Source organism: Phycodurus eques, chromosome 3 (genome assembly GCF_024500275.1).
Source record: "Phycodurus eques isolate BA_2022a chromosome 3, UOR_Pequ_1.1, whole genome shotgun sequence".
In the NCBI taxonomy this organism is placed as follows: Eukaryota; Metazoa; Chordata; class Actinopteri; order Syngnathiformes; family Syngnathidae; genus Phycodurus; species Phycodurus eques.
Genome location: NC_084527.1, coordinates 6,083,521 through 6,107,907, shown reverse-complemented (window position 1 = coordinate 6,107,907; position 24,387 = coordinate 6,083,521). Strand labels below are relative to the sequence as shown.

The window sequence follows — 24,387 nt, the reverse complement described above, 5'->3', positions numbered from 1 at the left end:
TTAATTTCTATGAACACAGTCATGAATACAACTATTAACAAAGGAGGTAAGGAGAGGCTATAGTGGATATAAAAAGTCAACACACCCCTGTTCAAATGACAGGTTTTTGGAAGGAGAAGGTGGGGGGCTGAGGGAAAGGCCGGATCATATTTACAATTCCCCCAATGACTCAAATAAATGCCAGCCAGATTTCAAAACACTTTGGGTAAAATCGATGACCGGAAGTTTCTTTCCCCTGACATTAATGAATGAAGGGGTGAAAATGGCCAACAGTGACAAGGGCACTTTTTTTCATCCAGGGCAAAAGGGCAGGTGCATGAGCACCACCTAGTGGATATGTGTGCACCTGCCCGGTCAACACGAATGTAAATAAACACAGCTGTGGAGAAGTCTGTATATGCAAAGAGTTTTATGCACACTCCACTGTGTGTGTTGTACGTGTGTGTGTCTGTCTGCGTGTATGTGTGCACGTATAGGCGGTTGATTGTAAAAAGGCGCAGCCGAAGCGAGTGGTTGGACGGTTTCAAATTCCCCTTTGCACAGAGAGGAGAGAGGATGTGTGTATGCGTGTGTGTGTGTGTGTGTGTGTGTGTGTGTGTTTGTGAGTGTGTGTTTCAGGAGAGCCTTTCCAATTAGGGAAGAAATGACAGACAGACACACAGACAGACACGCTCAGAAATGGAAAGCAAAGGGGAGAGAGACAGACAGGAGAGGGGAGGGCAGGGGGCGGGGCTTGGTTGGATAGGCGTGGCTTCGGCGGTGTCACTCAGCCGCCGTCGCCGCTGCGAGTGGGCGGTCCTGCTTGAGGCGGCATCCAATAGGAGCGGACGCTGCTCGTGTCGCCATGGTGACGGGGCTGTGCCCAAGGAGGTTGTGATGGCTTGACAGGTGCGTGACAATCGGAGCTCTCTGCAAGCATGTACGCCAAAGGCAAGAGTAGCAACGTGCCGTCCGACAGCCAAGCCAGAGAAAAGTAAGTTTTATTTATGGGGGGAGGAAACCGAGGCTGCCGGAGAAGGAGGAGGGGGTGGTGGGGGGAGAGGGGTGGGGGGTGGGGGGAGGCGCGTGTGCAGCCGCGCGCAGGCACGCACGGAGCCGCGCGGCGCGGAGCTCTGCTCCGGCTTGGAAAGTTGACCGCTTCCTCCGTTCACAGGAAAGATTGACAGTTTGGACGTCTTTTCTCTTAGTTTTTTTTTTTTTTTTTTTTTTGGGACAACATACTGTAGAATTCAATGCGCAGTTTTCTGGCTGTTGTACAATATGTTGGGTGTGCCAATTAACTTCTGATTGTTTTTTTGTTTTGTTTGTTTTTTTGTCTTTTGCACACGCGTTTCAAATGCTGCGCTGGCTGACAGCAGTGCAATCCTCCATGCGAAAGAGAAACTAGACGTTGTGCGTGGATGCTCATGGACGAAATGCGCGCATTCGGCTGCTGCGGGCACGGGTTCTTGAAATTCTCCCAAATGATTGTATTTACGTTTGCAAGATTGGAGATGAGGATTAAATCGTTTTTTTTTTTTAAGTGCTTGTTTTTGTTTGATGACAAATAGTAATCTAATTAAATGATTGTGTCTGTGGAGAAATAAAAGCATGTCGTTACACACTGTACACGTTTTCCTTCACCTTTCACCAAATATTCATGTTTCTCCTGTAATATGATCACGTACAATATTTTTGTGTCGTTTTAACGCACTGGGGTAAATTTATTACTGCTTTATGTTGTCTTTGAAAGTGGTTAAGGAGTACTTGATGTCAAGTGAAACTTTTGCAAGAGAAAACCTTGTGTTGTACTGGTTTGCCAGCGGATGATGATGATGATATGCAAGACAACCTGTCACTTGTGTCCGCACACATTTTCTTCACGTTAACTCTAAGTGCTTGCTTTCTCTATATGTCTTATTCATTACCTCAGCTTACAGTTTATTTGTTTTAACACAGCGATACACCCATGTTCAAGGACAGACATTTGCGTAATGGGGGCTTTATTTACTTAAGTTGTTTGCTGCCTTGCTCAATGGAACAACTTAAAACCGGCTTCTCCTATAAGATGCATTCCCAATTTGGGTGGACTGTGCACAGCCATTGCCGTTAGGTCACAGTGTCAGAATTACGATCGGCCAATTTGTCAGGTCTGCGTTTGCGTTCTCTCTCGGGCGCATAATACGACTTTTTCGCGAGCTTATGACGGTTGCATTGCTGTTGGAGAATTGCTTTGCTTCAAATGCTCACTTTTTGCTTCTTTTGAGTCATTTGCCGGCACGGCGATTGGGTGCTTGCCGGTAAATTCGGCCCTCGTGTTGCAGTTCTTCACGGCTAATCGATATGAAAAGGACAGCAGTCAACACTGCAACCTCCCCCCCCCCCCCCCCCCCCCCAGTTTCCTTCCAGGCTGTTGTCAAAACTCAGCAGAGATTTGTGTATTACATGGAGGGGACCCCTATAGCGATGTCGACACCATTCCTGACTGCGAGCCAATGCAAAGCTGTATTACAAAAATGTTCAGTTTTGTCTGACACTGCAGAAAGGCTTTAATTTAACAATATGCTTAATTGTGCCGGGTGTGTATAGGGAAAATAAATCATAAATATGAAAAAAAAACCAAAACAAAAAAAACATTTTGATTCATGACACATTCAAATTGTGTTTCACATTCAACTTTTACGTTTTATCGCACTCTTCCTTGTTTGAAAATAGGAGCATATGAACATATCCAAATTAGTCCGTGAACTAAAAAAAATATCAGTTTGGAGCCCGTGTTAAACTCAAGGCCTGGGGGCCACATCTGGCCCGCCACATCATTTTAGGTGGCCCGTGAAATCAATTCATTTGCGTCAACTTCCATGATTTTTACTCAAATCTGTGCCAACATTTCAAATGCTCATGTGCAATAAAGAATAACGTTGAGCTATTGCGAGAATTATTTTACAGTCACTTGAACAATAGTTAAACTATTATCCTTGCCTTCTAAATGTCAAAACTAGTTCTCCATCAATGTGTTGTGCATACTGTATGGAATAGTACGATGAGGCGATGAAACATTGATACGGTTTCACTGTCATGACGGGCCTGTGAGGGAAACTGGACCAACAAATGCAGCCCTCGACAAAAATGACTCATGTGGTGTTTGCCTCTTCTCCGTGTTGGTTTTCTCCCACATTCCAAAAACATGCATGTGAAATTCATTTAATACTTTACATCCTCCATGGATATGAATGTAAGTGTGGATGGTTGTCTGTCCCCTGTGAAGGACTGCTGACCAGGCAAGGGTGTAGCCTGCCTCTCGCCCACAGTCGGCTGACACGAAATCACTTGTAACTTTTTAAAAACGTATTATTACCTTGCTCCACTGATTGGTTGGGAAGGTAGCCAAATATGATTACTTTCCCAATACAGGCTGCATAAAAGCTTCGTGTCAGTGTTCATAAGAATTTAGCATATTTATCTTTATAAAGCAGGACCTCGATTGAAAAAGCTCTTGCAAACTCAACTTCCTAATTTTACTACATACGTACGTTGCATAGAATTTGCGGTTATCTGTGCCCAAAAGGCAAGGTTTATCTTGTGCGCCACTGCCAAGGCCGTGACAAAATACAGGACTGTCTGAGAAGATGGAAACGCTGCGAAAGGCAAAAGGCAGGCAAGGGCGAGATTAATTTCGTTCTTAACAAGCTGCCTTGTTTATCAGCGGCGTGTATCAGAGAGGCAGACCGGGTCCGACTGCTGCCGCCGAGCCGTTGTTTCTCATTTCTGCCGCACAGCGGGCCATCAAAGAGCGAGCGAGGGCGACAACAGATTAGAGAGCGAGAGCGAGAGAGAGAGACAGGAGAGGAATGAGCTGGGGTGATGGAATTTGCTGGATCATTAGTTCATTGGTTGTCGTGTTGACCTCAGGATGGACCCGTGCAGGCGCACGTACTGTACATGCGTTTGAAATCTAAATGCGTTTGACCTCCGTACAACTGCTCATCGGATGTGTCCCCCTTGTGTCCTTGCTGCAGATGCACATAAAACGTATCTTTAATATAATTCATAGTCTGCACAATGTGCCCGAGATTTGGAGAACAACTAAAGGAGAGCACATTTTCTCGTTCTCTAGAAATGTTATCCGCCTTTCATTCTGTTTCGTAGCTTAAATGCTTTTGAATGTCAGCAAACCTCTTTGTTCTTGATAACAAAAAAACAAAGAACAACATCCGCAGCTAAGATTCAAACGCTTGGTCATAACTGCTCCCAAATGACCTTTATTTGAGTGATATGTGCTCATTAGTGAACCAAATTATTACAGCCACAACAAAGGAGGCAACAGATGACGTGCACATAGCCCTGATCAGCTACACTATTAAAAATGCCCATAAACCCTCCATTTATGAGGATCATAATGTTCACGTTTTATTGGAGAGAGGTGTTGATTTATTTTCGTGCGCTTTTAGGAGGTTGTGATTTGCTGTAGAGACGCACACGGTGATGCTGAGTGGCGTTCCTAATATTTTGCAAGTGCCATAAAGCAGTGATCGGAGTTCAGCCACCGAGCAGCTACGCTTTCATAAACATGCAACTGAAAGTTTTCAGCTTAATTGACAGGTAACCGGCTGTCGAGTCCTTGCTGGCTGCCATGGCAACCACAGGCTGACTTTCGTGAGTAAGCTTGTAGTCTCATTCTCATACTCACACGTGATTTCTTTCAAGAGTCAGAATTTATGTTGACAAATGCAAAGTAAACAGAACTGAGCTGAATATGGATTCACAGCAAACTTTGTTCCCAATCTTACCGAGGACCCCTCAGTTGCCCAACATGGTGCCTGACGTAAATAAGTGTACCATGATTGAGCATGGCGCAGAATCAAACAGTCCGGACTTGAACAAGGCACATGTTGCCTTGCGGAACTTCATTTCCAACTGCGTTCTGAGTTGCAAGTGCTACCTTTTAGCCTTGGGCCCTCATGCTTAGAATACCTTTGCCAGGCTGTCTAAAAAAAATACAAAAATCTCTCAACATACATCAAACATAAATCTTGTCAATGGAGCGGTAACTTGTAAGATGTTTCTACTTTCCTCTTGATACGTGACACCTCAGGAACATAGCTCTCCTTTTTTGGTCACTGGAGTAAAATGATAAGCCCGCATGGTGTACATTAAAAATGTGAAATGTGGGTTTACATAGTGCGTCGTTGTATCACATTCGGAGGAAACATTTTCGACTACTTCACTGAACACTTTCTTTGTGCCTCTCTTCTCTGCCTCTTTGGCTGTACCTGTGTCAAGGCCTGCACTTGATTGTGATTAAAAGTGACACTACATGGCCACTCGCTGTGAACTGCAGTTGTTCAACAAGTCCACGTCACTGACAGTTGGTGGACAAAGTCCATGTCCTGTAGTTCTGCCTTTTAAGTGCATTTCATTACATTAGATCTGTACAACATGAGGCACACACATGCGCCCAGCTCATCTTAACGTTAAATGTCATTGTTTATTTTATTGGACTTCAAATGAAGAAAAAAAAAAAAAAAAAAGGGGGCAGCCATCTTATTATCACATTTGTATGCCAAATTATCATAAATGGTCATTGTTGTTCAGTTTGATGTGGAGCTGCCCTCCATCTGGTGGAGGTTTAGCCATTTGTGGCTCATCATTCTGAACATCCCCCGCCCTCCCCACACACACACACACACACACGCACACACACACGCACGCATACGTGTGTGAGCAAGAAGCTCATTTTGCCACATTGTGACGTGTGTGTGTTTTTTTTGCATTGGTCAGACTACACGTCTGAAACCCTGTCAAATCCACGAGGTAAGCAGAGCTGCATTGGCTTTTGTTTGTTTAACGAGCAATTTGGTGGCATGGTGATGAAGTCTTTATGTGGGTTTTCATGTGTTTGGGAGCTGGCACTCGCATATTTAGAACCAGAGCTTAACAAGTGCCCACCTCCTGGACCCGTAGTTGTCATGGTAACAAAAGTAAAATAGTTTTTTAACAAATTTATATACATATGTGGAAAGTTTGTCGAGAGACTGTTTGTGTGTTTTGTTCTGTATCTTTTTTCTTAATACTAATGCTGCTTCATACATACATACATATATATATATATATATATATATATATATATATATATATATATATATGGCAGCAACATTAGTTTCAGCTCTTTGAGAGTATCAATCAAAATAAGGTTTGTTATGTTTATACAGGGTGTCCAATAGGATTCCATAAACATGATTTTTTTTTTTTAACTGAAAATCATTTTTATTGATCTGATATGAACCGGACAACTACAATTGTTTGGAAAACACATGTAAATGCTTGTTCCCCACTGCTGAAGAACACGTGTCAGCACATCTGGAGTTATGCTTGTGATGGCATTGATGATGCGTTCAGGGAGGTGATTTAGGTTTTGTATCTTTTCCTGATACACCGTGGCCTTCAAACGCCCCCTGGAGATGAAAATCAAGTTGAGTGAGTTTCTGGGGATCTGCGAAGGCCGCGCCTGTTAAGATACTTTTTGGCATTAAGATTTCCGTTAAGAAAAAAAACGGTCCAATAATTTTGTTTCCTCATATGCCGGCCCGCACCATCAATTTTCCAGCGCCTTGCAGCTTCATCGAGCTCATCCAGTGAGGATTATCATTTTTCCAATAATGTGCATTTGGCCAATTAACCACGTTGTTTGTTTTCTGTTAAATTCGATTGCAACCGTGTGACTGGTTCCTTCATGGAACTTCAGTATGATTTAAATTTGTTGCTCTGCATGCAAACACATTTCATAAGGCCCCCCCCCCAAAAAAAAAACAACCCCAAACAAAAACCATTAAAAACATATTTACACAAACCTATGGTACACCCTGTAAAGAAAAACATTCTTTCCAATTTTTAAACTGTCTAAAGTTTGAAGTTGACTGCTTGCAGGCGTGAGTTAACAAGTGTTTGTCAGCAGTGAAAGTGACAGTTGTAAACATGATTCAGGTGATATCTGGTGGCGCAGACTGTTCTGTTTGTTTGACCCATCTGCCTAAAGCAGCAGGCCTTGTGGTGAACACTATTAATGTGTGTGTTGGATAACAGCAGTGAACGCACAGCGTTTGCAACTCCGTAAGCCCATCTGATCTGTCTGCTTACAACGCTTTGCCCATATGTTTCATCCCTCATAATCAATCTCCATCTGTCCGCCATGCAGCCTCTATGAATGGGAATGACAATACTCTGTCATTATTACAGTGACCAGTGAGAATCCACAATAATAACACGTTGAAAATCACAATTCCTTTTTGGATAATCCTTAAAGGCATCACTCCAAATATTGGCTCCTGGGTTATTGTGTATTTAGTGACTAACTTTAAACGATCTTCTTAAAAGTGACACACATGCTCAACACCCACATCAATCGGTGCAATACCTGCAAACATTTCATGACTTTCAATACAAATGATATATCAAGAATTCTGCCTTGAAAATATGATATTGCTTCGTTTTGTCAACGAGGTATTCATTTCATGTTTATCGTTGTGGTTGCACTGTATGATGGTGTAAAAGATGGGATATATATATATATATATATATATATATATATATATTGAAATATTGGGAGGCTGTTTGTAATCATTTTTATGATGCATATCTGTTCTACACCACTGTACATTGTTTTATTATTATTATATATATATATATATATATATATATATATATATATATATATATATACACACACACACATACATGTAAAATATAATTTCCCCATCAGGGAAATTAAGTAAATGAATCTTATGAAAGCAACAATAATCATGTTAAAATGATCCTTTTTGGATTTTGTGTTAGCAATCATCTTTGACTTTAGACATCATTTTTCATTACAGCGCTTGTCTTGAATTACGCAGTTGCACCCCAAGTTATGTATACTAATTTGCACTACAAAAATCAATTGCGTGACAATGAAATTAATGAATGAGAATATTCCTCTTTGAACTATTTCTGTTTTGCTTTTGTCTTCGTCGCGTGACACATGACACAATCATGCCACAGGTGATGAAAATTGTCACAGAAGACGTATTTGAACCCGCTAAACGCATTGACGCATCGTTCCCCGGAGCCTTCCAGTGAGGCTGCTATCAAAGTCAGCCGCAACAACCTTTTGAAGGTGCGCGTTGTGTTTGTGTGTTCCTCTGATGAACGCAAGCAGGAGTGCGACGGGGAGATGTGTCAATCAACAGATCGGAGCTTGGAGATGGCTACTGTAAGCCTCGGGGTCCTTTGGAATGGATCAAGGGTACAGAGGAGCTCGTTTGGCATCAGATAGCATGCGAGGGAGAGAAGAGGGGCAAAAAAGGAGGAAAGCGCCCAGCTTTCTCAAAGCTTTTTTTTTTTTTTTTTTTTTTTGTCACAGCTTTGAAAAGACGGCTGAGCATATTTATCAATGTTTGTCCCCTGGGAGCTCGTGGGTGTCCTCAAGTGTTTCTTTTTTAATTAGAAAGCCACCATTACACTGCTCCCTTCCTTCCACTTTACCACTTTTTTAATATATCTAATTGTCACCTGGCTCTGTAAAGGAACCCCTGCACTTTTCCAATAAGAAGACTGCACGTCGGCGAGACAGTTGTGGTCTGTTGTGTTACCATTAGCCGTGTTGTTAGCGGTGGCATTTGTGGTTTTCTCAGGAAGTTTTGTGTTGCATACTGGAGACGCCACATATGCGCAGCTCTACCGTTAACCGCAGCAGCACGCCAGGAATATGCGCGCCCTCGGAACATTTCCTGTAACTTGAGCTACAATTGTGGAAAGAACAATCACAAACACGGGCCTAACTGTGGAGGCCAACAACTCATTTTGGTTTGATGAAAACAGAAATTACAATTGCCTCAGAAATTACCTGTGAATAAAAAACACCGGTGACGTCGCAACATCAGCGTGAGGCAGCGGTGACGTTACAAGTTTCACCACATATTCAGCAGCGTGGTCGTAACGTCGTTGTTCGCAACATCAAGTCGCCTTTCGGTATCGTAAAGCCACATTCTTCATTCTGTCTATTTATCCATCTAGCTATCTACTGTATCTATATCGTGCATGTGATCAGTGAATTTAGAAGGAAGGTAAATTGTTGTGGTTCATTTAAATAATCAGTGTAATATTCTAAAATCTACATTTAATAGAGGAGAATGATGACCAAATCTGCAACTATGATAGATGATCTGTTTAGGACATACTGTTCAGTTGTCTTAATAATAATAATATGCTGGAACTGGGTTAGTCCAAGACATTGGTATTGCAGTGGTAAGAAGAAATATGTCGATCCAAAGATTTTGAAACTGAAGTAGCTTTGATGTAGTTTGGCTACTTTTGTCATTTTATTGTAGCGCAGCTTGCTGCATTTCTCCGGGGGTTAGCGTCAATGTAGTGAAGCTCACTAAATTTTCCAAGTAGCTTGCCCAACATTACACAACATTTCACAGCAAATCACCGGACACAAAACGGATATTCTGTACCATTTAGCTGCTGTGAGAATGATGGTGATGACATCAGAGCAATCTGATAGGATGTCTATTAAGTACGTGTGGGAGTCACAATACGATATTAACACAATATGTTGCCGACTAACATCAACTATCACCATCATCCCCTGACTCTAACTCTACTGAGAATCTGTGGAGCATCTTCAAAAGGGTGGGACTCCAAACTGTGAGAGGCAAATCTTGCATCCTCAAATGAGGTACAAGCGGAACCCATCCATAGACTTACAATTCAATAATAATCCATAATCAATGAGAGAGTTGTTAAACTGATATGTTGTGCATCATCAATTGGAACGGTGTATTTTGAATAATTTGTCCAAAAAAAGTAATGGTTTTGAAAATTAAACCCTCTAGACTATTATGGAAGTTCATCTAATTGTGAATAATCCAAACATTGTATTTACATACAAAATGACAGAAAAACAATATATGCCTAATCATTTCAAACACAATGCATGTGTCAACTTTTACCTCTGTGCCGGCGCGTTTGCTCATAGCTGCTGTGCCTCCTGTGACGACAGCTGCTGATATTCCACCGCCATTGATATGCAAGCAGCACGGCACCGACGCTAGTGCAAGGTTAAGCATGCATGACGGCCAGGCTTAGAAACTGCTTAAGACACACACACTCGCTTTTTTTTCCTCCTGCAGTCCCTCTATTCGTGTTTCTACCCCCCCTCCTCCCCCTCTTCTTTTGTGTTTGGTTGAGCAGCAGAGTTCTTCAGCTTTACCAGTCCTCACTTGATTGCACAGACGTGTGTATCCTCCAGTCCCGATTAAATCCTTGATGACATTCTAAAAAAAAAAAAAAGCACAGCACATGACCTTGCTTAGGGATTTTCAAGGTCCAGTTCACATTTGATTTCTCAGCTATATAGAACAAGTAGCAAAACACTACCTGTGGGAAAGAAACAATTCTAGCTCCACCTCAATCTTAATTCTTCATTTTCCATGAAATGTTATACAATTATACTGTAGGCTTCCAACTTTGTGAGAGCAGTTGCAAATGGCCTTTTTCTGTGAACTGGAAGCAAGCCCAAATCAGCTGAGTGAAAGTCATCGCGGTGAAATTCAGCTCTTTGAACCACTATACTACAGATTAGGGGTGGAATGATACATCCAAAATCCCGGTTGAGGGCTATATTCGGTGCAGGAAGGGAATCAAATGTAAAAGATAAAACTGCTGATATGTTGTTTTTATTTAGTTTATCATGTCATCCCTCAGGTGATAATTCAAGTGTGTATATTTTTGTTGCACACTGCAAAGAGAAACCGACCGTACAAATGCAGGAACACGAGGAGCAGTGATGCCAATTTCGGAACTATTCAGATGCCTCTAAAGACTTTTTTTTCCCTAAAGCAACTAGTGACAAATCTAGTAACCTTTATGTATTATTATTATTATGTGTAATTGGAGACTTTTGGTAACTCTAACACTTTCTCCCAGCTGCAATCAAAGCAAGAGACGCTCGCTCTCCATCTCTGTATGAATTGTTCCTTACCGAAAAATCGAGATAGAAAATTGATCGTAACATTTACACCCCTGATCTTTTTCCCATGCAGTGTAAAATGGTTGAACAACAGTGCAAATCTGAAACATCCAAGGTAACTCCAATCTGGTGAGGGTTCTGGCACATATCGTCGCTGTCGGGTGGAATGCTTTTATCTCCAAAATCACACTTTTTCACAAACTTAACACATTCAATGCCACTGACTGCTTTAGAAGTCAAATATCCATGTTAACTGGGAGGGCTGGCACTGAATGAGTTTTAAACACTATCTTATTGGAGTTACCAAACACTGAGTTTGTTAAAGTTGGTATTCGGACTTTATAAAGCTATCATTAATCAAACGCTTATTTAACACGCTTTCATTGATTAAAAGGTAGGACGACAGGCAGCAACATCCAATCTTCGCTCAACTCGACCACACAGAAGGCCTTTAATAACTCCACAAAAGCAAACAATTGTGGTTTCATCATCTTCCCAAAGTCTTTCACCAAAGGTCTTCGAGCCATGAGTGATGCAATCAATAAAATGATGAGCTAAGTTGTTTAACACATTCACTGCCATTGACGGCTTTAGAAGTCAAATATCCATGTTAACTGGGAGGGCTGGCAGCGATAGGGAGAAAAGCATTCAAGAAAGTTTATAGATTTGGTTGATATTGTGTAAAAATAACAGACAACATTGGGACAGACCAGCGACAATATGTAATCTTGCGCATCTTGTCGAAATGATACGTTTGTGTCTGGTCCAAAAATGATCAGCCCAATCAGCATTCTTTGAGGTAATGGAACCTGCAGCTACGGTTGAGGATCGGGCTGCCAAAAATGAGAAAGGACTGCACATTTGTAAACGAGGCCGGCCTTGGAAAACATGATGAGTGTGGAGTGTCCCCAAGCAGCAGTTTTAAAGAGCAAACAGCGGCACTGACACCTTTTCTGTCAGCTTAACTGTAATGGATGTTTTTCATTCCAGGTAATATTAATTATATTACTTATTTAAACAGTTAAATTTGTAGATCATTGACAAACAAATGGAATGTTACATTTATGTATTACTTGTTATTGTATTAAAATCCTAAACCCTCTGTGAAAGCTTTAGTAACATCCTATTCTTGCCTAAATTGCATTTGTGTTTGTGTGTGTCTGCGTGTGTTTGGTGTGTGTGTGTGTGTGTGTGTGTGTGTGTGTGTGACATCACGTTTGCTGTCAAAAAGATTTACGCAAGTGTTGTGAAGAAGGGCATTTTAACCCAATGATGAGCACATTCGTCTACATCTCCCTTGGGTGTTGTTGGGGCTTCTGTGCCATGTTGCAATTGAACAACATGCACATGGATGCGCCACAGAGTTCACGTGAGAGGGGAGCATCCCATAGCATCCGATTTCCCGTTAGGATGGAGGCAGGTGTTGTCCAGTTTTACGACAGACAAGTGGAAGGAGAGTCAATCTCGCATTGTATAATGGTGCAGATTGTGAATCCATGTGAGCTATTTCATTCCAATAGGAAACAATGACATAATGACATGATCTGACATGTTTGAGCAAACGTGAGTTTAAAAAAAACAAACAAACAAAAAAAAAAACGATACGAATATTATTAAAACAATATTAAGTGTCTCTTATATTTTTTTATGGCTGTGATTCACTACCTATTTGCAAAAACTTCAACCTATAAGAGTGAACATCATCCTTTCCCTTCCAGGACAACGGATGACCTGAGATTTGTTAGGCTTTCAAACTAATTTCCCCCCATGGGAAATCTGTTCAAGCGGAAAACTGTTGCCATCATAAAACCTTTATTCACTGTAAAGTGTAGAATTGGTAAACACATTTAATACTAAGACAAAAAAACAAACAAACGCTAAAACAGCCTTAAATTTGATTATAAATGCCTGAGGCAAAGCTAGGTTTGAAACTGAAAGAATCATAGACCGTAGATTCATTTTTCATGTTTTCAATTTTTTAATCATTTTTTTTTTGTTTTCTGTGTAACCCTAATTGGTTAATATCAGCTATGTTAAAAACCTCCTTAGCTGTGCTGAAAGATGTGCCAAAAAGTTGACATAGTATCGAGAAACTTTGGATGCAGTGGCAAAGACACGACACGATGACAAAGTGGCCGTCATCAACAATGACGATCCGTACACAATTCAACTAACTGTGTGCGAAGACAAGTGGAACGAAAACCGAGACTGTTTCACTTAACGGCCTGGAATAGTTGACAGCCTCGCTTACTTTGCCTAATACAGACTTTGCCTAACATTAGCCTCAAGGCTAGATAGCGGTTAGCTTGGTGGGAGTATGCTGCCATTCCATTCCATTTATTACACATGCAGACGGTATGTTTAATATAGCAATATATACCACATATATAATATACCACGGCAACATTTGACCGATACCAAACATATGATATATATTTTATAAATTTGTGTTATTAAAGAGGACTAAACTAAAATGTAAAGATTGAAAGTGTACGTACAGTTTGTAAGAAACGTGGATGTATGGACTCGGTATCTGCACGGAGTTCCGCTGATTCGTGAAAAGTCACGATTTCCGCTGATTTTTTTGAAGTTGGCTATCATATTTATCGATTTTCAACACAGATTTAACTACCGGAACAAAACAGTGGGTGGACCTCCTACATGGCGGCCACAAGCGTGCCCAGAGTTGCGTGACATCACGGGAAAACTATCTTCAATTCTTCTTTCCTTCAAGTACTTCTCTTTGAACCCCCTTTTACTCTTTCCTCATGCTTTCGGGGCTCCTCACAGAGAATCTCCAAAGGGCAAACATTTGAACAGTATAATTAATCTGACGTGATCCCTTAGTATGTTCGAAGTTATCTTTACGGTTTTGTTGAATTGAAGATTTACTGGACTAGTGTGGAGACAAAGTTGAACAAGGAAATCAATCCTAAAATTCATTTGTGTTTGCTCGTGTGTGAAATTAAACAGATTTCCCTCGAGAGGTGACTCAATCTAAACAAATCAAACCCAATGAAATGGAACTAAAATCAAAGAAAGGATGCGCTTCGGCTTGTATTTGACTTAACCCCTTTTAATCCCTTCCTCGTTCCCCCCCCCCCCTTCCCTCACTGTAGAAAAATGTTAACGTCATAAAGTCATGATTTGTTTTAGATATCAACGCATTAGTCCGTTGGTCGCTCACCGTTTGTGCGTGTTGCTCCTGCACTACGATAAGCTGGCATTTCCTGTTATCTCAGCACCACGCATTGTTGTCTGCGCCGCGAGACAGTGGAGTCTCGCCGCCGCTGACAGAACAACAACTCTTTCACCGAGCCTCATTGTGTGACGGCGATTGCTTAGAGGTGTCTTTCCTCATTGTGTTGTCTGCTCAAGTCTTAATTCGTGCCATACTGATTTTCTGCATCCTGCCAGTATCGCATTGGAGCCCACCAATCAACTCAGCAGTCGCGGGGACTCACTGGTGTTTTATTGGTCTCCATTGAAGATAAATGGGAGTCTTGACTACAAGTACTTGTTGCAATTGATCTTGTCGTTCATAGTGTTTTGTAGAATTACTACCGAGTCGTGTGCCCGTTACCGATCCGGTAGATGACATCATCTGTGTGTGTGCTGTGGCAGACGTCTGCGTGGATGGAGTGAAACTTCGCGTTCGTCTTTAGAATGCAAACGAATTGAAACTTTGAAACTGAATCAACAGCGCCACTGCTGGTTGAAGTCCGGTAGGTAGTGTACTTTGTCTTGTCACACTTGTTTCAAAGTGCAATTAATCCACAATCGAATCCATGCACACGTCCAAATTCTTAACAATCAGTGAATCAAATATGCCCATCCCTAGTTTGTTAATGCAATGTGACTATAGTGGCAAAACAATTATCGTTAAAGGGAATGTCGTTTTGAAGGATTTCGATTACGATCTTGAATGTCATCTTCATAACTCGAGAAGTTGCGTGTGCACAAAAAAAGTCTAAAATAGATGTTGAGCACCATGAAATGAATGTAATTTAAACACATCATCTTTCTAAAGCACGCCATTTGAATAGATTTTGTACAATTTTGCAACGAAATCAACAGTAATTCATAGAAAAGTGAAAAAAAAGTTTTTTCACTGAAAATATTTTGTTTTCTGTCACTGGTGTTGTTTATTTGCCACATTTTAACATTTTCAGTACCTTATTATTGTCACATGTGAGTGCATCAACATAAAATACCATTTTTGTTGGGAGAAACATATTCCCACAAATTCAAATTCTGGGATATGAACTTAATGAAATGTAAACAAAGGGTGAGCCAAAGAACACATGACTTCTTGGCTATTCCTCCCCATCAGGATATGAACTTCATTCTTTGGGTTTAAACTCTCACATGTGACCTTTCCACTTGAGAATTCTCCCCTTTGCGGGGGGGGGGCAAACTTTCACAGAGAGCCGCCCTCTTTACTTTTATGTTAAGCCACCGCTGAATACGAGAAACATTTTCTCCTCCGCCGTCCTCCGTCAGCAACCGGTGTGATGTTGCGGTTCAACTCCGCCGCCGCAAGCTGGATTGTGCCAGCCTGGAAACGGAGCAGTACGCCCTTCTGTCCAAATCTCTAGAAAAGACTCCGAAGAGCTTCACTATGTGCTGTGGAAGTGAGGGGGATTAAGACTATAACAAACATTTGCTCAGCAAAGCTGTGCATAAGACAATTTCAGTGCAGACAAAACATGGAACACGAGCAGATGAAACAAAGTTTATTTGAGTACAAATGTCTTCCCTTCAGACCGTTTCCTTGTGGGATTATGACGCGTCTCGCTAATCTTCAAAGCTGGAAGTGAACTTTTCGCCGCTCCTCCCAACACTCAACTCCATCCCGAACCTGCTGCCGACATCGATGCAGGAGCCTCGGAGAGAAAACACTTTATAGGAATTGCAGTACAAGCGCGCTGCGTTTAGCAGAAGCCATTAGCGAGACCTCGGGGGATTCCTTGGAAGCGTAATGGAGAATATAGATTCAATTTATGATCATCAGCAAAAATGCCAATTAGGGATGCATCCGTGAAAAGCCTGTGATATATAGACACAGCGCACATCCACTCGGATATTAATCGAAAGGATCAATTTGATAGACATGCAGTAGCAGGTTGGAGAATGGAGTCAGTACGCAACAAACTTCAATTCAAAGTTCATATTTCTCCACGTCTGAACTTGAATATTACCCAACTCAGCTACTTCAAAAAAAAAAAAAGAAAACAACATACAGAAAAAAAATCTCGAAGTCTGTTATTTTTTGTAAAAAACATTTGTTTATTGAGTTTTCACAAAGGTAATAACAATGATTCGATAATTGTTACAATGGACAAGATTTAACCAAACAAACAAGCCTAATCCCCGTTGCGGCACCTGCTCCAAGCAAACCAATACAGATCAAAATAAAAGTCAATCAGGAAAAAAGAGAACAAATGCATTTCATACTTTTATCAATTAATAGACGTGAAACAACAACATTCAATGTCAAGTGTTGCTTTGTACAAAAACAGAATTTGTACTCTTTTGAGCTGACACTATTCACAAGGCTCTCATTCAAATATTCAAGTTGGTTGGTCAAACCTTTTTTGTTCTATTTTCAAGTACATCCCAGAACGGTTGAAAGCCTAAAATATCCTTAGCCACGTGTAAACAGACCAACAGCTTCATATCACGTGTCCTTTTTACAAAATCTCAAATGATGACCAACCTACTAACTACTAAATCCCTTTTGTTCTCCTAGTATTGTAAGCAAAAGTCACCAATGCACTTATAGGCCATGAATTGACGTGTTAAATTTGAAATTGGTATATTTATACCTTTTCTGCTCACCGCTTGGCGTTTCCAAAGAAAACCCACATAAGCACAGGCAAAAACCCACACCGAGATTTTCCAGCGGCGATTCGAACCCGAGTATAGCGCGGATAAGCGGTGTCGAAGATGGATGGATCGATAATTACAATAAGCAAACATTTGGTGGGGAAAAAAAAGTATATTATGTTATAACACATTGAACCTGCTTTATATTTACAACACAGCAGTTGTACCGTTGCATTTTACCAGATTTTGTTTCTCTCCAACATTTGTCCAACCTTATAAAAGCTTGAATAATTGATGATAGCTCGCCAAGAGTCGAAGGTAAATACCAATGCGAACCAACTTAAAGTCTCTTCTAGCTTTTGAACATTTTGAACGTCACCCCCCCCCCCCCCCCCCCACTGTATGCGTCGCTGCTAAATGTCCGTGCGTGTTGACAATGTTGTGCTCTTTAGTTTGGCTCTCGGGCTGCAGCATCACTCCACTTGCGCCCCGTTTTGACCTCCTCTCGCTGTGCTTGCCTGCTCCTTTCGTGAATCATTTACTCTCCCTTTCTCGCTCTCTTTTGCTTCTTCTTCCTCCCTCGCTCTCTCCATCTTTCCGTTTTGTCTCACTCGTTCAGTTGTCTTCACATTGCTGCTCATACGTATAGCTTTATCTATCGATTTGTGAAGGGCCTTTCCTTCACACCAGACTCGCGTCGGCTTCTCTCTATTCCCGTCGACTCTATGCATCACTTTGTATGTATTTTGCTTCCGAATCTAAACACAGCAGCCGATGTGAATGCGCTTGCACCTCGTCGACAGATTCAATTATACTTTAGTGTCATGATAATGCCACAGGGATTAATCAGCTGCAGCCTGATTTTCCTCATCAATTGTTTGAATTCGTAGACCGTTTGCCCCATAAATATTCTGAAGATACCCCTTCACTGGAAAAAAAACAAAATTGATGCCAAAGGTTGTTGTGTTTCTCTCCACTGATGTCTTCTCGAAGCACTGCATTTAAAATGAATTATTCAGCGTAGTAATGGCTCTGTATTTGTTGTTGCTCATCTCGCCTCAGCGGCAGTGCCTGCGCTCGCGCTCCGTGCCCCGGCGGCGCCCTCTCATGTCCGTCTGCCTTCCTGGAGAGCTGCTCCGACCCGCAGAGGATGCTCCACTTTAATGAATGAAGTGGAGTCATTTAGCGTGGCTCTTAATGGCACATAAAGCCGTGCTGCGAGCCTTGATTAATCAGGGAAAGTGTTTGGCCCGCACTCGGCGGGGTTGTCCTCAGTGGGGGCACTGGCTTGATCACCGCTCACTCTTTTGTGTGTTTCCCTCTCGGTTTGGACCAAAGTTGTCTCGAGCGCAGGCGCAAAGCAGCGAGAGCTCATCTCATCCACAGGCGGTGTGTCTTGGATGCTGGGAGCTCAGCGGACTGCGACCGTTTGGCACGTTTGGGTCTGTTGAAAGTTGTGTGTGAGGCGGACGACTTTATTAAAATGTATTATTAGGGTTAGGATCATTTTACACAATAAGTCGGTGGGTTCCAAGTTCCAAATTCCGAGCTGTAAGACCATTTGACTTTAACGGCTCCACGAGTTTCGCTTTAGGTATTCCATTGTTTAATCCATCGCATGGGAAATTTCAACGTGGTCCTGCATTTAGACTTGTGGCCACGAAGTATTGAAGTTACTTGAAAGCAAAGTGCTTCGAAAGACACTCCGAAAAGTGCCGGTTTTTACCAACTGACAGTATTCTTCGATTTAAGTAGCTAATTGAGTTGTTTTTCCATTAGTTTGAAGATAATTACAATATTTCAACTTCCTGACTGCGACTCAGTTTCAACATAGGACGGCTGTTTCATTGTTCTCACTTCTAGTAACTTAAAACTCTGGAAATTCACTAATACAAATATAATACAGTGCACGCCCTACTACAGAATGAATGCATGTTCAGTTTTCCCCTATTTTTTGGGGGTTTTTTTGTGAACAAACGTAGCCAATTTAAGCTTTAATGTTGACGCAGAGTAGAATGTTGTGTTCAAGTGTAGAAGGCGGTCACAGCAGGGCGTTTCGCTAAGTAAGCTGCTGCTTAACGTGCAGCGACAACATTTGGAAATTGATCATGCTCGGATCTGACAAGTATTCATCTTATCCGCGAGACATCTTCCCTTTTGTACTCTCCATGTGGATTTTTTTCGGTCTTTCTGATCTTCTCTGTCAGTGTGCCACATAAGTGACATTCATATCTATGAGATCCTGATGCAAAATACTTTTCATGTTAGAACACGTTACCCACTGTGACTGTTTTTCCATCTTACATTCGATTGCGTCAACCTCATGTTTGAGTCCAGAACTTGATTAAAAATATAAAACCGCGATAATTGGATGTGAAACAGTTCTGATCAATAGCTTGAAAAAAAGAAGTCGAAATAAGACATTTGCTGATTCAAAAAGAAAACTCTTCCGATGCTAAATATTAGGTTCTAATTCTACAATATTTTGAATATATTTTGGTTTTTAGATTACTTTTAATCCCCAAAAGACTCAGCGGTTGCAATACAGTCCAACATTGACCTCTAACCTTCCAGCATTTGGGGTTGAGCAACCTAAGATATACTGTAAGTGATGTGAATAGAGTCAAAGTCGATTAAATATATGTTGTCATATTCTTTCAGCATAGTACAGCCGATTTTAACCAATTTTCTTTTTTTCTTTTTGCACCCCATGGACTGGTCTCACGTAAAGACATATTTCACCAGACAGGCGTGGAAACAAATAAAAACGTATACAATTTACCGTTACGCTAATCGTCGTTCTAATCCGGGTAAGCTTTGTCTGTTTCGATTTCACTTGACTCGGTTTGGTTCGGCGATCAAAATAACCAAAGCTCGCGAGGCCAACCGATACGTTTTTCCGCAACCCGTTTATTTTTCTACTCTTGGACACGCGCAGACGTATGAAGAGTTTGGCGTATTGTTGGCCGGATTTTGTCGCTTCACAGAATGTCAAAAGTCAAAAGTCGTCAGTATTGGCTGACTGGAAGACGTGATGCCAAAGCGATTAGTCGACTTCAAGCTTTATACATCGATCCGAAGACTCGTCCACTAGTCAACTCATCGGTTCAATCGCTGTCCAGTTCTTCATCAAAACCTTTCTTGAAGGTGAATTTATAAATCAATTTGAAACAAACATTTTAAGTGGTGCTCATCCCTGATATATAAGAGAGTTTTGTCCCCAATGCAAAAAGTTGTTCATTCATTTGATCAGCTTTTCCCAATATTGTCACAGCAGACAAGCTGACTGCTTTCACTTGCTAACTTTATTTAAAAAAAAAAAAAAAAGTCATCTACCTCCGCTGGTTGCCTGTTTCTTCTGTTTCTTAACATAGCAGCAGCCAGGATAGGTTTTAGATCCAAATATGAATTTGATTAGATGTGAGTCGGAGAGCACACAAACACTTCAATACGAAGGAGAAAAGGGTCACTAACGGAGCTTAAGGCTGGTTCACCTCCTCCACTTACACCCGCTCACCTCACACTCATGAAGAGGAGGGAAACTGCTGGGTCCTTCACCCTGGTTAAAGTTGGAATTGATGCTAAGTGGTCTTCTTAAATCTAACACAGATTAGCAGGTTAGACAAATATGCGATACAAACGTGGAGCTTGTATTCAACAACAAAAGCTTGAATGCACCAAGATGCTGTGCAAAATGCACCAGCTGCCTTACTAATGCAAAGATTATTCATACTGACAGTTTGTTTCATAGCGAAAGCCATAATTCTCTCAGTTTATTATGTCAAATATGGAGGATTGTTAACTTCAAACAGTCGCCCGTCCTCTAATCCGTGAAGCTTATCTCGGCTCTGTATTTTGACTGTCTGTCAGTCCACTTCCACATAGCTAAAGAGCTTTTTATTAGGTGAACAAGTGGGAAATTAACAACGAGAGAGCAGTGTAAGCGACGCGAATGTTTTTGAAGTCTTTTTTCCCCCTCTTTTTTTCTTTTTATGTCTTTTAAGGAAATTAGCAGTCACGCGTTAACATTTGGTCAATATTAAGTGCTAGCGAAATGCCGTCATGTGTTGCTTTGCTTCTTGCTTATCAGTCCTACTGCAGCTCTGCCCAATATTGCTGTGTGTTTAATAAAAAAAAAGAGAGAGGAGAGCTTGATGCCTGATTTATGTCTGTATAGTTCCCATGCATTTCAATCAAGTTGGGAGGCAGCGATGGAATTCACCCCTTCTATCTCTGCCTATCCAAAATACTTGAACATGTTCTCCTTTCTATGTCACCCTTCCTCTCTGACCCTATTCTTCAAGTAATACCTGACCGCTTTCTAAGGTGAAATTAAACTTGTGAGAGCGTTTGGAAAATCAGTGTAGGGTCAAACCTTTAAGTCTAAGCTAAGTCAAGCGAACAACTATAGCAATCATTTTGGATGGTCATATATACTCTGTTGCAGCCTCCCGGAAGGAAAACAATAACAAAAAAAAAAACAATAACAAAATGTTGTAATGTGTTTTTAAATAGGAAAAATAGCAGAGTTTTATATCCCGCTCCTTCTGGTATATCCACGCACATTGGCCACATGTGGGCATTATAATTCAAACTTACAGATATACAAGGTTGAGATGGTTGTGTTGAGTTCGCTGTTACCATACAGCGCTCGTATCTCGGATGTTTGCTCGCAAGTCAAAGCAAAACAATTGGCCAATTCATGGCCCGTATCTTGAAGAAAAAAAAAACAACAGTATCTCAAGGCACCACTGTATCTGTAAGGAGTGAAAGTGAAGTTGTCAGAAAAATACATTTTTAAGTCAAGCACAGATGCCTGAAAAACAACCTAAGTAGAGTAACAGTATTTTGTACTTCGTTACTTTCTACCCACTCTATACTTGCCAGCAACTTTTATGAGGCCAATGAATGCTCGAAAGCAGCAATTTCATTCCCACCGATGTTGAAAACAAATCTATCTATCTACCAACATTTTCTTCAACATCTGTCTTATGACAGATACATTCATAGACTTCTGACACTGAGGCTCTTCATATCTGGGCAGCGGGCCACATATTTACCTGAAAACAAACGTGAGTGATAGAACCTATTTGTTACTCGTGATGTTCAGAGCGGAAAAACCGGTGGGGGATGGGGTGAGTGACCGGGGACACATCTTTTATTCGTGTTCCGTGGTAGAGGTGTTGAGAGTTTTGTCAAGCTTTTCGTTGTTTCGTTTATTTTCTGCACATGTTTTTGTCTCTATCGCTTCGGTGAGACATCGCTACAACTACATGAGGGATGGCGGGATGGAGAGGACGGCAAAGCGCTGCGCGCCTCCTCTCATCATTAAACAAACATGGGGCAGAATGGAGTGCAGGGTGAAATGGAAGTTGGCTCAGGGACAGCAGGAAACTGAAAAGAAAGTGACAAAGGAGATGGATGGGAATGTAGGAGAGGGACGGAGGAGGAGACGTACCTGTGTGCACAGCAAAAAGGTGCACAGTCCATCATCTCCAAGACAGGCAGACAGTCTGGGGAGTTTATTTTTACTTCCATTTAAGAGGTGTCTGGACCAGATTCAGCAGGTCGGTAGCACCTTTCAAATAGGGTTCTAAGACAAACACATTTTATGCAAGCCAATATACACTTATGCCGCGTTCACACCGAACGCGAATTCGCTTCATTCGCGCCTCACGTAACCGGAATCAGTTGTGGATGCTCAATAGTTTCCGAGTGAAAGACGTCGGGCTCCAAGAACCAATGATGGTGGGATTCTACTCACCTGGTGGTCGTGCTAAAACTTCGGCTGATGCCATTGTTAGCTTGGCACCGACTGCTGTAAACAAGTAACATAAATATTCTTACCAGTTTTGCCAACGTTCTTGCAATGGTCCTGGCATTATCAAAAAGTTCCAGGTGCCCACAAACATTGACGGTCATTTTATCCTCCATTGTTCTGCTCAGCAACTGCAGGATATCTCCAGGACGTTGTGTGTGAGGAACAAATATTCTCGACGCTGAATCGCTGTCGCCACGTAGCGTCATGCGAACTTGTTGACGTTTTCCAACTTGAACGAATCGACGAAGAAGCGAATTTCTTCGTGTGTTTTTCCGACTCGTTATGTCAAATGTGTCTTTTGCGTGGCCTGGCATGAATCTGCGCTTCATGATGCATTTCCTTTTACCTTTGATGTAAACATGTCTCGCGAATAGCGGTATTCGCGAGACACATAATAATATCGCAGATATCGAACCACTTTCTGATTTAAAAAAAACAAAAAGAAAAAGTAGTTTACCTTTATCCTAATTTAGTCTAACAGGGTGGACATTTAAGAGTAAGACACATAGTGTTTTCATGGGGACGACGGAAAAGGCGCCAATAACCAGGAATGGCCCCTTAAATTCACACCATGTTGGATATGAACTCTGCTAACACGCCTTTAAAACATGGTTTTAACTCACTGTGCCTTCCATTCAACAAGGAGATGGAAATGTCCTCCTGAGATTTTGGGCCATAAGCCTTGTTCAATTTATTATCACAATTTACTCTTTAAAACCTGTATTTTACTTCCATTAATCTTTTTTTAAAAAAAATGATTAATTGTTGTATCATTTGCCAACAGATTTTTTTTCCCAGCAATTGCAAAAGCCATTCGGAAACCGCCACACTTACAAGTTCCGCTTTTGTCATTCCGCCAGTGTGACATTATTTCATCGTTGATTGTTTATTTAAAATGTGTGAATTTATTTCATTTGCATCTGCATCGCAATGGTTTTTTTCTCCCACCTGTAACAGTTTTTCTTTCTTTTTTCGGGACATTGACATTTCGTCGTTAACTTGGAATCCAATGATACACTGCCCGACATGAAAGTTTTATTATCGTAGTTCTTACTCTCACCATAACATATTCTTCGTTTGTTTTCAAAGAAAGTCACCTGTCCTTTTAGAAGAAAAAAAAAAGAAAAAAATGGGTTTGTGGTCTTGATAGCAAAATGACTCATACTTATTTTTATTGTTATGTCTTTGGATCCTTATGTGATATGCACTTTGTGATGGGACTGTGGCACACTTGCACATCGCATCGTGGAGCATTCTGTTATGTTCTAATGATGAAATATAGTGCATACGCCAGTATCATAAGAGAATTGACTTATTCGATCACCCTTGTCCTTTTTGCGCAGGTTAGCGCTGTATGTGTATGAGTACCTGCTACACGTAGGAGCCCAGAAGTCAGCACAGACCTTCCTGTCAGAGGTAAGTCACAAGGATGGCGTGCACGTTGATGTCGTGCATGTTGAGCACATTCTGACAAATAGACCGATCCCTTCTGCGGCATGTCCAGCAAGTGTAACAGTTGATCGAATTAGCCAGGACAAAAAGTGCTGAGCCAACATGTTGGGAGCAGAAGATAAGCTTTTTTTTTTTTTTTTTTTTTTTAAACATTTACGTTGCATTTACGTAGCAGAACTGGAGCCGGAGAGCTTTAAGCATGACGTCTTCAAGCTGTCATCTTTTCTCTGACATCATTCACTGATCTCCTCAAAAGCTCATTCTTGTCCTCTGTGGTTACCTTTCTTCCTTCCTC

The 24,387-nt window shown here is 41.4% G+C and overlaps 1 protein-coding gene across 2 annotated transcripts in view; it reads left to right on the top strand.

Moving 5' to 3' along the window:
• The first annotated feature begins 847 nt into the window (after nucleotides 1-847).
• Nucleotides 848-24,387, top strand: part of LOC133399845 (single-stranded DNA-binding protein 2) — a 48,556-nt gene continuing 25,016 nt past the window's right edge. The window contains exons 1-2 of one of the 2 annotated variants that reach the window (XM_061671780.1): nucleotides 848-973; nucleotides 23,984-24,056. In XM_061671780.1, the coding sequence (XP_061527764.1) occupies nucleotides 918-973; nucleotides 23,984-24,056 (129 nt within the window). In that variant the 5' untranslated portion in view covers nucleotides 848-917. The remainder of the gene's footprint in view (nucleotides 974-23,983; nucleotides 24,057-24,387) is intronic. The other variant, XM_061671781.1, reaches the window with a different exon arrangement.